We start from the raw sequence: 12,726 nt of genomic DNA on the forward strand, positions 1-12,726 counted from the left end.
TCCCTTGCTGGTCGCTGATTGGTGGCGGCGCCAGGCCGCGCGAGGAGGGGCGGGCCCCCGCGCGGCTCCGGCTCTCCGGTTTGGCGCGTCCCGCCCTCTGGTGGGTGTGTCCAGGCGGCGGGAGCGCGCGCGCTCGCTCTCGTCCGGGGACCGGAAAGGAGGCGGGGCCGCGGCAGCGCGCCCCACTCCCCCCCACCCCGGAACGCTCGGCGCAGGCGGCGCGGCTCGCAGAGAGGTGGACCGCGGCGGGAACGGGGTGCCGGGTGTGCGTGGGGAGCGGGTTTCGGGGCGTCGGCCGCGATGAACACGGTGCTGTCGCGGGCGAACTCGCTGTTCGCCTTCTCGCTGAGCGTGATGGCGGCGCTCACCTTCGGCTGCTTCATCACCACCGCCTTCAAAGACCGGAGCGTCCCGGTGCGGCTGCACGTCTCGAGGATCATGCTGTGAGTACGGCCGGGGTCGGGCGGCGGGGCCGGGGCGGGGCGGGGGGCGCCGAGGCCGGGCTGCCACGCGAACCCCCTCCCCTCCCCGCCTCCCCGAGCGGCCTTCGCCCCCGGGCGGATCCATTGGGGGCTCTCCCTCGACTCCCACCCTCCGCCGCACCTTCCCGGGCTTGCTCTTAAATGTTCGTTTCGAGCGTTGCTCGGGTCGCTGCCTCCGCTTCCTTCCTGTGCTTCACTTCCCTCGCCCGCGCCCGGCCAATAAGGGAGCACCACACCAGCCCAGCGGCCCGCCCGGCCGCACCCCCGCCGGCGCGGGGCTCGGGGTCCCGGGCGCTCCCGGCCCGACTCGCCCCCCGACAGCCCCTCCGCGGGGTCCGTCCCCCTCGTCCCGCCGCCGAAGGTACCCGCGGCGCCTGCGAAGTTGGCAAGAGAGGTTTGGATGCCCGGGGAGGAGTCGGCCTCCCAGCGCTCCCAGGCGGCGTGCTTTTAATTTTGTGAAGGGCTAGCCGCTTGAATAAATCTGCGAAAATGCCCGAAGTAGAATTTTGAAATGACATTGTCCTTTCGTTAATGCCCATTTTTTATGCTGATTTTTATTCTCTGGCACTTTCTTCGATTCGTAGCTTTTTTTCCCCCCCTGGTTCTCGTGTCCTTCTTATCTGTGCCATCTTCCAACGAAAGCTCCCTCGTCTTCAACCTTAGTTTTATTTCTAAGTCACAAACGCCAACAAGCCAGTCATCTAATGGCTATTCCCCACTTATTTTTTTTTTTCCTCCCTGCATTGATGTTTGTTAGGTACTCTTTTTTAGATTCCGGTAGACTCAGGCTGGACATCACGAGCGCTGTCTGCTCTGGGAGGGCTTAGAAGAGGGTGGCTCATGGTACACACTGAACAGCTGTTAGCTACTGTGAACCTTGAGCAAGCTTCCTACCTTCCTGGGTCTTCATTTCCTTTTGTCTGAAGTGGAAGTAATACCCAGCTCGTAGGCCTGTTGTGAGGATTGAGATAATTGTCAAAAACACATAGTGGCCCTGACCCGGACGCATATGTAGTACGTGCTCAGTGAATAGTAGTTGTTCATTTAATCTTGGTTTCCATACCACCTTGCAGTCAGATGTAATTTTCTTCTACCCAGTCTACCAAATCACTTGACATCGAGTATTTCCACATTCTATGAGCACTTTTTTTCTCCCCCTGGGTTTTGTTAGGGGTTCTTTGAAGGTAAATGAAAATAGCTGAAGACCTACTTCTATAGTGGATTAGAATGTTTCTATTGTCACACTTACCAGTTTCTCTGAATTTTACTTTTTTCTTTGTGGGATACAGCTAGACCCTGTCTTTCACGTATGTAAGGAATTTTGTGAGTTTTGTATGCTGTTATGTATGAAGGATGGTGAAACTATTATCTTTATTTCTAGAAAAAATGTAGAAGACTTCACTGGACCTAGAGAAAGAAGTGATCTGGGATTCATTACATTTGATATAACTGCTGATATCCTTTTTAGCAAATATTTCATCGCTCTTTCTCTAGTATTACAATGATATACATATTTAGTGATTTGGGGGACAGTAAGTATGTTTATCCATTGAATCAGTCAGACCTTGGAAATTTCTATGCCTATGTTTTCATCAGTATAGTCGTGTTAATACCTCCTCGTTCAACCTTGAGAAAACTTGTATTTATAGATTGATGAGTTATTATTGTGTGAACACACTTTAAATTCTTCACAGAAACATTAAATAGATCTAAAGCTATAAGAGAGTTTGAATCTGTATTTAGGAAAGAAGATAAAATTAGATCATTTAAATTAAAGACGGAAGAATGTAACCACTACTCAGCCTACTTAGATGTAACGTTTCATGTACAATCCCCAAGAATATGTCCATGTTTTGTGATAGCAGAGAGAAACATATGTTGAAAAAGTGAATTGCATCTGCTGTGATTCAGAAGGTCATTGTCAAATGATTATTGGTAAACCATATTAGCATTATCGTTCTTTTTATAAGTACTTTTATAATAAGAGTCAGAGAAATCGTAACAATTAAAAGAGTTATTTAAAATGGACGTGATTTAAATATTTTCTCTTTATTTTGAACTTCCACCTTTTGACACCTCTGGTCACTGGGCCAGTTTAATCTTCTCTTAGGGTCTTAGATTACTATCTTGGCAGCATTGTTACCTGCCACTTCTGGGATCTCATCTGCTTTTTTAAGACCCCAGGATTAAAGTTGGTTATGGAGATTGAACTGTTTGAACTTGTGTAAAGCAACTATCTGAACAGTGGAAGCAGATTATCTACCTGTGGAGTTTACCTGACAAGTCTCTTTACTAGCCTGGAATTATTTTTAACTTGAGTTTTTTAGAAATAAATTACTAGGTTTAGAAGTAGACTAGGAATTAGTTCTGTAGGCACTTTTTTAGGAAATAGAGTACACCATCAGAAAAGTCCTGTGTTAAACTTTTGCTTTTAAGTCTTCATCTCTTAAAAAAAAAAAAAATCTAAGCTAGTGAGAGAGAGTTTGGAGCTAGTGTGAAAGTAGGAACTTTGTGTATGTGGGCAATTATAGTGAAATTTAATTTCATCATTTGTAGTTTAGATTTTCTTAATATGGCTGCTAAAACTTGAAATTGTACCTGTTTTTATAGAGAGATATTTAAGGCTTCTGAATTCCAAAATAGTGATTCTTAGTGGATACACATATCTAAGAGTGGAATGTCATGAACATGTAGCTGTTAGTATATAAACGGATATAATAAAATGACTTAACCATTTACATATGATGCTTAATGAAATCCAAACATTAACTCAGTTCATTTCTCAGTGACACACCAGTCTTGTAATTAATCCTGGTGAGCTTTTTTCACTCGGGTGCAAACTAATGAAACCAGATTGGTATTCAGCTGTGTACTCTTACTAAAGCACTTCATGGGTTGAGACATTTTGATCTCTACTGGCATATGTCCAAAAATAATATGTACAATTTACCGTACTTGGTTTAATTACTTGAGCCTAGTTCACTTTTGCTTAACATTAAGTTATATTGTGGTGACTGGTTATACTCAGAACTCCAGTGGAATCATATGTGCTTGAAATACTAAGTCCTCTTTCTTTTAGACTTAGTGGGTTGATTTTACAGAAAACGAAATTTTGTATTTCTCGGTTAAGTTTGTATTAATTGAAGTATCTCAGGTAGTAGTGCTTAGAGGAGCAGGGCAGGATACTGATAATCTCACTGATATTTTTTGACTTTGGAATGAGCTGGATTTTACAGTATATCATCTTCTATATATTTTTATTAAATTAGAGGCCCAGTATGTTTCTGGGCCACCTCTCCTTTTTTTTTTTTTAATTTTAGTATCAGTATTGCTATGAATAATTAATTTAAGAATAACTAAAATCTGTTTTAAAGTTGTATGCTGCTTTATGATTTATATATCCCTTAATTTATATACATCTAGAAAATATATTTGATTGGAATGTTAAGCAGTTGTTTCTTTATTTATCAGCCGAATATTCAACAAAAAATAATGTAAGTATATGTATAGAAGTATTTTCATAGATATTTAAAACCTCATTCTTTAGAAAAGAATATAAATTTTATATATTCGAAATATCTGACCTGAGTAATTTAGTAAATATCACAAGCCCATGGAAAGGTGACTCTACTAAGAAAACTTCATCTCCTTTGGTAGCTTCTGTCTTTCTTGTTTTTCTGTCTGCTTCTACAGCCCCCCTGCATTGTGGTTCCCGAGAGTGGGGTGCAAGCAAGGTAATGCCTAGATATATAAGGAAAACAATTAAGAGCTACTATTTCTTTTCTTATGGATCTAAGAAGAGTTGCCAGATTTTCAGTTTGTTCAGCTTTTTACTTGGCGTTAGGATGCAGTGGCAAGTTGCAAGCTCCCCGTGTGCCACGCCGGAAGCCAAAAGTCCATTTATGTATTTCTCAATTTAAAGTAAGAGGGAAAAGATGTGAAATTTTACTGATACTCTGTGGACTGACACTGATACTCTACTGGGTCCTTAAGTCACACGCCTCCTAAAACACGCACATTCTCTGGAGGAAGAGGGGGAATTCTGTAGGGCAAGCGGTCAGCCTGCTGCATACATGTATCCGTTCACTTTCAGCATTTTGCAAAGTTGTGCAATGTGTACCCAATTGAGTAGATTATATCATCTAGTTTTAAATAAACTAATCCTCACAAATGGAAAAATGGTTAAAAAATTCTTTCAAAGAAATTAGAGATTGAAGAGAATGCTAACGGTCCAGACACGTGTGAGCGACAGGAAAATGGCCGAGCTGACAGCCACGTTAAAGGATTAAAAAAAAAATCAAAGAGATCTAATAAATAGTTGGCCGAGAACAATTTAGCATTAGTCAAGAAGCCTATTTGAAATGCACATTTCCATTCACTATCAATAATAATATATCTAACGATAATAGTAATGTGTAGCATGGACGTAATTTGTAAATAAAGATGCGTAGTTTGGGTTCAAAATAACTCATTATCAAAAATCTTCGGAGACTGTTTGCAGTGATAAGCTCCAACAGGATGTTGCTGAACTATGGGTTATGAGGAAATGAGGCGGTCGAATTACTCCTCAGCTAAGTCCTCTTTAAGCTAAGATACTCTCTCCACAGCTACCATTAGAGATAGACGGCAAGATACTTGAATCAGTGAAATTTGTAACTTGTGCTTACAACTCTGTTACCCAGATATGTAATCAAAAACTGTAAAGATAACTAATTTGTGAATCGTCTCTTAGATTATTTTAAAATCCATCTAAATATTTATATTTTTCCTCTTTTAATACGTGATGTGAGCTGTTCTGATAGTCTTTTATTAAGCCATATATCTACAATTAATTTATATTGAGAAATACATTACTTTGTTTTGAGTTGTACAGGACTCATCAGTTTGAGCACTTAAAGTAGTCTTTTTAATCTTAAATTAGAGTTGATTAGAAGTTTTATAATTAAAAGCTATTAAACTGTTAGATTAAAACCTATTATAACATTATTAAAACTATTAGTTTGTGACTGAAATTTATTAGTCCAGTCTGATTTAGAGCTTTTGTTGAAGATAAGAGTAAGGGTTAAAATACTTATATAGCATATTGATAAAACAGAAATCTTCTTAGGTCCTAAAAGTGTAAGGTGAATGATTCTGGTATGTGCATTAACTCCGAAAGGTGAAATCTGTGGAATCAAAATGTGCTTCTATGTTGTTTTTACCTGAGTTACCCTTATGTTTTGTTATCAGCATAGCCTGAGGTAATTCGTAGTGAAGAGATGAGTCTACTTCTGTATTGTATTTGAACTGTATATTCATTTTCAAGGGATGACAAATGAATCAACTTTATTTGTTGATTGGTTTGATTAGTTAACTGGAATCATTAGCACTTCAATTCTTTGTATATTTATTTTGAGCACATTTCTTATGGAGGATACTTTGTTGGGCAGTAAGAATATTGGGTTGAATAAGTTTTGATCCCTGCCCTTGAGAATCAACAAAGCGTTAAACAGAAAAAGCTGCTCTTTAGATAAGAGTGACAGCTGTAAGCACAAGTATTCTACAAGTTTCAGCAAATGATCCAAATAAATACGTCACCTTCTTGGTGATGGATACACCTGAGTCAGATCATCACCCTGATTTACTCCAGCGTGGCCAGTAAGTTAATACAGTTGGGAATTTGACAGATCACTGCTTTGGTGAATGAATAAATATACATAAAAAGTCATTTTACTTTGGCATATCTTTGATTCTGTGTTCTTCAGTCTTGATGTTTCTGTTTAATGTTGGAGGGTTTAAGGTGAAGATTTGAACCCCTTTTTAGAACTTAACTGCTCCACATTTCTTTTTAGTTAATGCTGAGCAGTTGGCCTCACAAGCTAATGGATGGTAGCTTCATAAGAACACATTTCTTGGCATTTAGAAGTGGTTACAAATGTGCTTTTTCTCCATTTCGTAACTCTAATTTTCCAAACGAAACTTGCTTATGATATGTCAAAGCAGTGGCTTAAAAGAATTGTCTGACTTCTAGGATTTTGCCAGTAAAACAATAATGTGCCTATGTTTCCTTAAAGGAAAAAAAAAACCTAAAAAGTCTTCATTTCTTTAGTGATGCCTTGATAATTTAAAAACCTTGGAGATACATAAATTTTCATGAGATAATCTAGCAGCAGTGACCTGTATTAGCAGTGTGATCTACAGGGATTAGTTCTCTCTGTTTCCCTGGCACCATGTAGTGTCCACAAGGTTGGAGGGTCTCAGAAATTTTACAGGGAAAAGTGATTTAAAAGAATGCTTCCCTTCTAGGGATTCTAGTGCCTTCTGTTTCTCCTAGGGCCTCACTCTGGAGAGCACGTAAGTCTAAAACCTTGCATTAAACTTAGAGGGCTCTAAATAATACAGTTGCCTTGGCGAAAGGGGTGATTTCCTTTAGGGAAGTATCTTTCTTTTGTCCAGAAGTTTCACTCCTGTGTCTATCCACTTGTTACCATTTTGTCTGCTTTAAGATTTTAGCAGTTCCCTCAAAGTTGGATTCATTCATATAAATTAAACTCTTCGCTTAACATACTTCTGAAGTGACAGAGATGCTATATCTGTTGAATTATCTAATTAATTTTTATTTTAATGTAGGCTCTGAACCAGGTTGTTCTGTGGGACAAGATTGTTCTGAGAGGTGATAATCCAAAGCTGCTGCTGAAAGATATGAAAACAAAGTATTTTTTCTTTGACGATGGAAATGGTCTCAAGTGAGCAATTCTTTGTCATTTTTTACGTGTGATGTTACATGAAGGGGAGAGAAAGACGTGATGTGTTTTTATTTTAAAGAAAAACAGCTAAAAAGAAAAGTTGAGAAAGAAAAGTATTTATACAGATGTGAACTGGAAGATGGGGTAGAAATAGTACCGTGCAAACCCAGGTCTAAAAAAGTGCCCAGTTCTCTCGCATTATGGGAACTGTAATGGTGAGACGAGGAGGGCCTGGGGCTTCTGCCCTTAAGGGTACAGGGAGCCTGGGCTGCTGGCCCGGGAGTGGGACTGTCGTCAAAGGGCTCCTTCGGGGGTGTCAGAGGAGCCTGCCTGGGAACCTGAACGAGGAAGCCGCGTGTTGGTCTAGGAGTTGATACTGAAGTTTCTAGTTTCGGTTCACTTAATCTCTCTGAACCTCAGCTTCCTTTTATACAAAATGAAGGAATTAGAACGATTGATCTTTTGGGTCAGTTTTAGCTCTTAAGCTCTGCGGGTCAACTTTGGAAAGGATTTTAGGGGAGAGCTATTTTAACCAAACCTGGTTTTGTAGATGAAAAGTTTCCAGCCCTGAGAGAGTTTGATTGATTCAGGTTTGCCCATCTGGATAATGATAGAATTAGGTTTCAAATCATCGTCTCCTGATTTCTAGCTCAAATCTCTCTGTTTTCTGTGTTTTACTCATTTAAGCGTTTTGGTTGATGGCTCGAATAACTGTGACTTAAGTGACTTGAGGAGGGTCATTATGGGGGACCTGCAGTGAGAATGCTGCTGTTTCCCAGCATCATCTCGGATCTCAAATGACTTGAGAAGAACTTGTGTGTAGATTAGAATTCCAATTAGGAATAGCTGGTTAAAAATAAAGTATTTGATACCTCAGTGCTTGAATTAAAACGTTTTTATTGAACTACAAATGTTTCTGCTGACATCTGTTTATTATATCTTTTTATAGGGGAAACAGGAATGTCACTTTAACCCTATCTTGGAACGTTGTACCAAATGCTGGAATTCTACCTCTTGTGACAGGATCAGGACATGTATCTGTCCCATTTCCAGATACATATGAAATAACGAAGAGTTATTAAATTATTCTGAATTTGAAACAGCATATTTTTGTACCTAATGAATTGTATCTTGTTTATCTCTTCCCTTGCATCTTTATTTGTTTTGGGTTGTTAACTTTTTTTTTTTTTGGTGTAAGAATGAACATCAAAAGGCATATTTGAAGGGAAAGGTTAATGTACCACTTAATTTTCCAAACAAAAACAAACAAAGGCCATCAGAGTGGAGTATTATAAGAATAAGACAGCCACATGAGAAGGATTTGTGAAATATTTATATTTGAAGTATTCCCTGTATTTCCATTATTCTTTATGGAATATGAAGTGAGCATGAAGGGTAGTTAAAACTTTCAGGTGCCTGTGGAGTTATAAGAACTCTATTTATGCCTTGCATTTATGCAAGTTCACATTGGATGTGATTTAGAAGCAGACATTCTCTATTACCTCTTTTAGGGTATGTCTGAATACTGGAAAAATTAATACAATTGTTGGTGAGAAGCCTGGTTTACAAAATAGCGAAAAGTGATGAATTTTATTCCGTTTGTCTTAGGAATGCCCACAATGCTTGTTTTTCTGACAGGTGACTAGCAACTTCCTCCACTAAAGACTAAATACCTCTTTATATGCTGTAAATCATTCTAAAATCATTTTAAAGTCTCTTAACCAAATGTGTGTCTTTCAGTGCTTTCTCTAAAAAAGTTCCTTGGTATTATATCTTTGTGTGATTCTTTTTTTTTTTTTTTTTTTAACATTGCCATTGAACGTTGAAAATGTTTGCATGGTTTATCTAGTGAGCATGCCTAGTGCCACGGAGTGGTAATTATTTAATTATTTTTCTAGGTCCACATTTGAATAATTATTGGGGGTAATAATAATCAATATGTGTTGGTGTGCATTTCCATTCACAGGCGCTCATATATTTTACTGTATGTGATCCTCAGTAATCTAATGAGGTAAGTAGTGCAAATGTTAGCTCTTTGCAGATAAAGAAACAGACCCAGAAGTTTGTGGAATTGCTTCAAGGTTATTACATAGCTAGCAAGGAAGGGGGTTAACCCTTGAACTCAGATCTGATTCTTTAAGCATATTCTTTTTTTATACCTCCGATTACAGACTAGTCAAAATTCACTTATATAATTTTTATTATATTTTTTATTACCCTGGATGCCCTTTCTATTACCTAGAAGAGATTTCCTATCCTGTGTGGAAATGACTAATTTTCAAGTTGCCAACAATTTATATAGAGGTTAATATCTCACTCATTCTCTGCAGAAGTTAATTATACTCATGTTAAAAGTATAAGAATCCAAATGTATGTAAAAGTTATTTAGAGATTGATTATATGATCATATTTAACATGATTCTTTTCTACAGTGGGCAAATAAGCGTCCTCAAGGGAAGCAACTACAAATCAGTCCCCCTAAGAGCAAGACCAAACACGTAGGTGCGTCATCAGCAGTAACCAAAAAGGGCTAATATCTTCTAAGAATAGCTTACATTAGTGGCTTAACATTTGTTATACTTATTTCATATGAAATACATCTCCGTTTAATTGCATTGGTTGGAACAGCTCTTACCTGTAAGGGTGTGTATTGTGTGAAGGTCAGTTGAAGGTCAGAAGTACAGTATCATGAATGCTAGACTGGGTTTGGCTCCCAGCTTTTTCATTAAACTTTTCAGGGTCTCCGTTTCTTTATCTGTAAAATGACAGAGTTGGACTAGTTAGCTTAAATAGTAGTTCTTCTATACCACACACGTCTGTAAAATTTGTTGGATCCGTTTGGCAGAGAGATTGAACAGAAAAGCACCTCAGTAATGTGACGGCAGCCAGATGATTGAAAGACAAGTCAACACATAATTCATATTGATCTGACTTTATTTCTGTTAGATTTTACACCTAGAAGATTTAACTTCTTACATAGTTTGTACAAACTTAAAATCTGTCGGCATCAAAGCTTAAAAGTTGGGTGTGTTCTCCTTGAGGCGGGTACACGTAAGAAGCCTGCAGCCTTAGCCAGACCCGGGGCTGGTTGAGGTGTTCATGGGCCTCTGCATGCATGGATCTGTGTTTGCTGGAGATGAATGTGGGAATTTACTCCAGTTCCTGTTCAGTCCAAGCCCACCCACTTTTTGGAGTTCAGTGAGAAAGGGGAGTAGAAAGGCCCCCTAGCACAATGGATGCGTTTGCTTTTACTCACTAGCTAAGGGAAGCTGCTCAGGACAAGAATGCGCCAACACGGGAATAAGAAACCTCCCTCTCAGGAACTCACTTTTGGGTATGCACAGATTTGTAAGTTCACTGTAATTCTGCACGAAGAAGATGGACCTGTATTCAGTTGATAACCATATCATCAACCTCAGCGTCAGTGTCTTCAAGAAGTCTTAGAAAGTCTCCATAAAGACCCAAGGCTTCACACTTTTTTTGTTTTTGTTTTTGCGGTACGTGGGCCTCTCACTGCTGTGGCCTCTCCCGTTGCGGAGCACAGGCTCCAGACACGCAGGCTCAGCGGCCATGGCTCACGGGCCCAGCCGCTCCGCGGCACGTGGGATCTTCCCGGACCGGGGCATGAACGCGTGTCCCCTGCATCGGCAGGCGGACTCTCAACCACTGCGCCGCCACCAGGGAAGCCCCCGGCTTTACACTTTTAATTAGAAACATCGGAGCCCAGGGATGATCCTAGGAAGAGAATAATTGCAAGACACTCATCTAAAGTAATTATGTTTAGAAATGAGTTAATTTTAAGATGTTGTGCTTACATACTCCTTTTCTCTAGCAGTTTAACCTAGACAAGCAGCTGTATCAGTGATTCTATTCCCCCAGTTGCTTACATTTGGTTCCTTTATGCTTAAAGGAAGATAACAGAAAACTTCAGAAATTCCTTATGGTGTAATAGGAAAAGGGGGTTATTTTGAGCTTCTGATTTTGGAAGTGTTTTACAGCTCTTTGGGGGGTCTGGCAACTAAGAGAGAGGCTTGAAGGCCGCAAGGAACGTTTGTTCACTGTTCTTTCTAAAGCTTAATGAGCTAAAGCTTTGGGTCTTTGGGGGTATAGGTTAACGGAGGTGTTATTTTATAATGCTTTGACTTGACCTGAAATGAGTTTATGGGGGGGGGAAACCATAAGCTGTGAATTTTGGTAGTAAACGTGTCCATTTCAGATGCTTCCCTTGCTTTTAGCAGGCAGTCTGTGTACCTTCTATGTGACTGCCAGTGGTTTAAAGAGATATGTTTCAAAAAGTGGTTGCATGTTTTGATGCAATTTGGGAAACTACTTTACAAATACAGATTCATAAGAAAAAAATCCATGAAAATACTGAAGATATGTTTGAGGATTTTCTTAATTGCAATAAATATTCAGCATTTTTCTAATGAAAGTGAATTTTGTTTATGAGTAAAAGTATGCATTTTACAAGACTTTCCGATTGATGCTTGCTTTTATGTGAAGCTGCTGCACTAAGAGAAAATGGCTGAAACCAAGTCTAGTAACCTTGAGGTGGTTTTCTTCCCCCCCCACCCCCTCTTTTTTTTTTGGTGGGGTGGGTCAGGGGAGGTCAATCACACCTAAAAGATCTTCTCCAGAGACTGCACTCCTATACTAGACTGTAAGCTCTCCGAGGGCAGTCTTGTGGGTTTATCTTTGTATCTTGCCCAGCGCCTAGCAGAGTGCTTTGCACATAACAGGCGCCCAATAAATGCTGATGGTGAACGAAGTCATTGTCTCTGTAATGTGGCTAGACCGTGGGGACTGCCTTGCAGTGAATGCTCTCTTAAGGGCCGCCTTTGTCATTCTTGAGCTCCTGGTGACGTTAGATCTGATTCTTCTTCCTTCTTTTCACGCCTTGGGACAACCTGGGCCAGGCTAGTGCCGCTCTGGTTGCCAAGACCCAGGTTCTCCCAGTGGCAGCCTTCTGGTGAGAGCCAAGGGGTAGTGACTGGTTGAGAAGATGGATAAAGTAACACTAGAAAGTCACCACACAGACCTGAGTTTAAAAACTCTCAAGATGCCTGTGCAGCTCATGAAGAACCGGGTCAGAATAGACAGCTGGCTCCATTTGAAAGTGTGGCGGGCCCGGCCTCCCGGCCTCCGAGCCTCCCGGGCATGTTGGCGGTTTTGGGTCGCTGCCCTCGCACTCCTGACCCCTGGGACGACCCTGTGAGCCCACTGAGTTGTGGGAACCCTGCTTTTTCTTTCTGTTTCTCAAAAGAATGTTTCCCAGTGAACTCAGACAACTGAAACGATGGAAATACTCCCTCAAAAGAACAGAAAGTTGAATTTAGAGGGCAACTTAGTTATATTTAACCTCCGTGTATTTTATCTGGGACGACACAAGAGGTGAGCTGGGTTTTGGTTTTGTTCTCTCTGAACCTGGGCAATGCTGTGTCAGAACTTCAGTCCTTAGACATTTTCTCTCGGCTTGATGTGTTAAAGCGAGGATTCTGGCTCCTGTAGCCTGTTGCCTG

General features: G+C 40.5%; 1 protein-coding gene across 1 annotated transcript; it reads left to right on the forward strand.

Annotated features, from left to right (window-relative positions):
• The first annotated feature begins 149 nt into the window (after positions 1-149).
• SPCS3 (signal peptidase complex subunit 3) lies at positions 150-11,969 on the forward strand. Its single transcript, XM_060001321.1, has 5 exons — positions 150-443; positions 1,864-1,937; positions 3,900-3,976; positions 7,092-7,207; positions 8,157-11,969. Exons 1-5 carry the CDS (start codon positions 301-303, stop codon positions 8,287-8,289), a joined length of 543 nt encoding a protein of 180 aa, XP_059857304.1. The 5' UTR covers positions 150-300; the 3' UTR covers positions 8,290-11,969.
• The last annotated feature ends 757 nt before the right edge of the window (positions 11,970-12,726 follow it).

The sequence above is a fragment of the Delphinus delphis genome, chromosome 21 (assembly GCF_949987515.2).
Source record: "Delphinus delphis chromosome 21, mDelDel1.2, whole genome shotgun sequence".
Lineage (NCBI taxonomy): Eukaryota > Metazoa > Chordata > Mammalia > Artiodactyla > Delphinidae > Delphinus > Delphinus delphis.

What these genes read in the sequence shown, in the direction of transcription:
- SPCS3 (XM_060001321.1), top strand. Translation starts at nt 301, where the DNA reads ATGAACACGGTGCTGTCGCGGGCGAACTCGCTGTTCGCCTTCTCGCTG. An exon ending in TACATTTGATATAACTGCTG is followed by an intron (nt 1,938 to 3,899) that starts ATATCCTTTTTA and finishes TAATTTATATAC; the next exon opens with ATCTAGAAAATATATTTGAT. An exon ending in GACGATGGAAATGGTCTCAA is followed by an intron (nt 7,208 to 8,156) that starts GTGAGCAATTCT and finishes ATCTTTTTATAG; the next exon opens with GGGAAACAGGAATGTCACTT.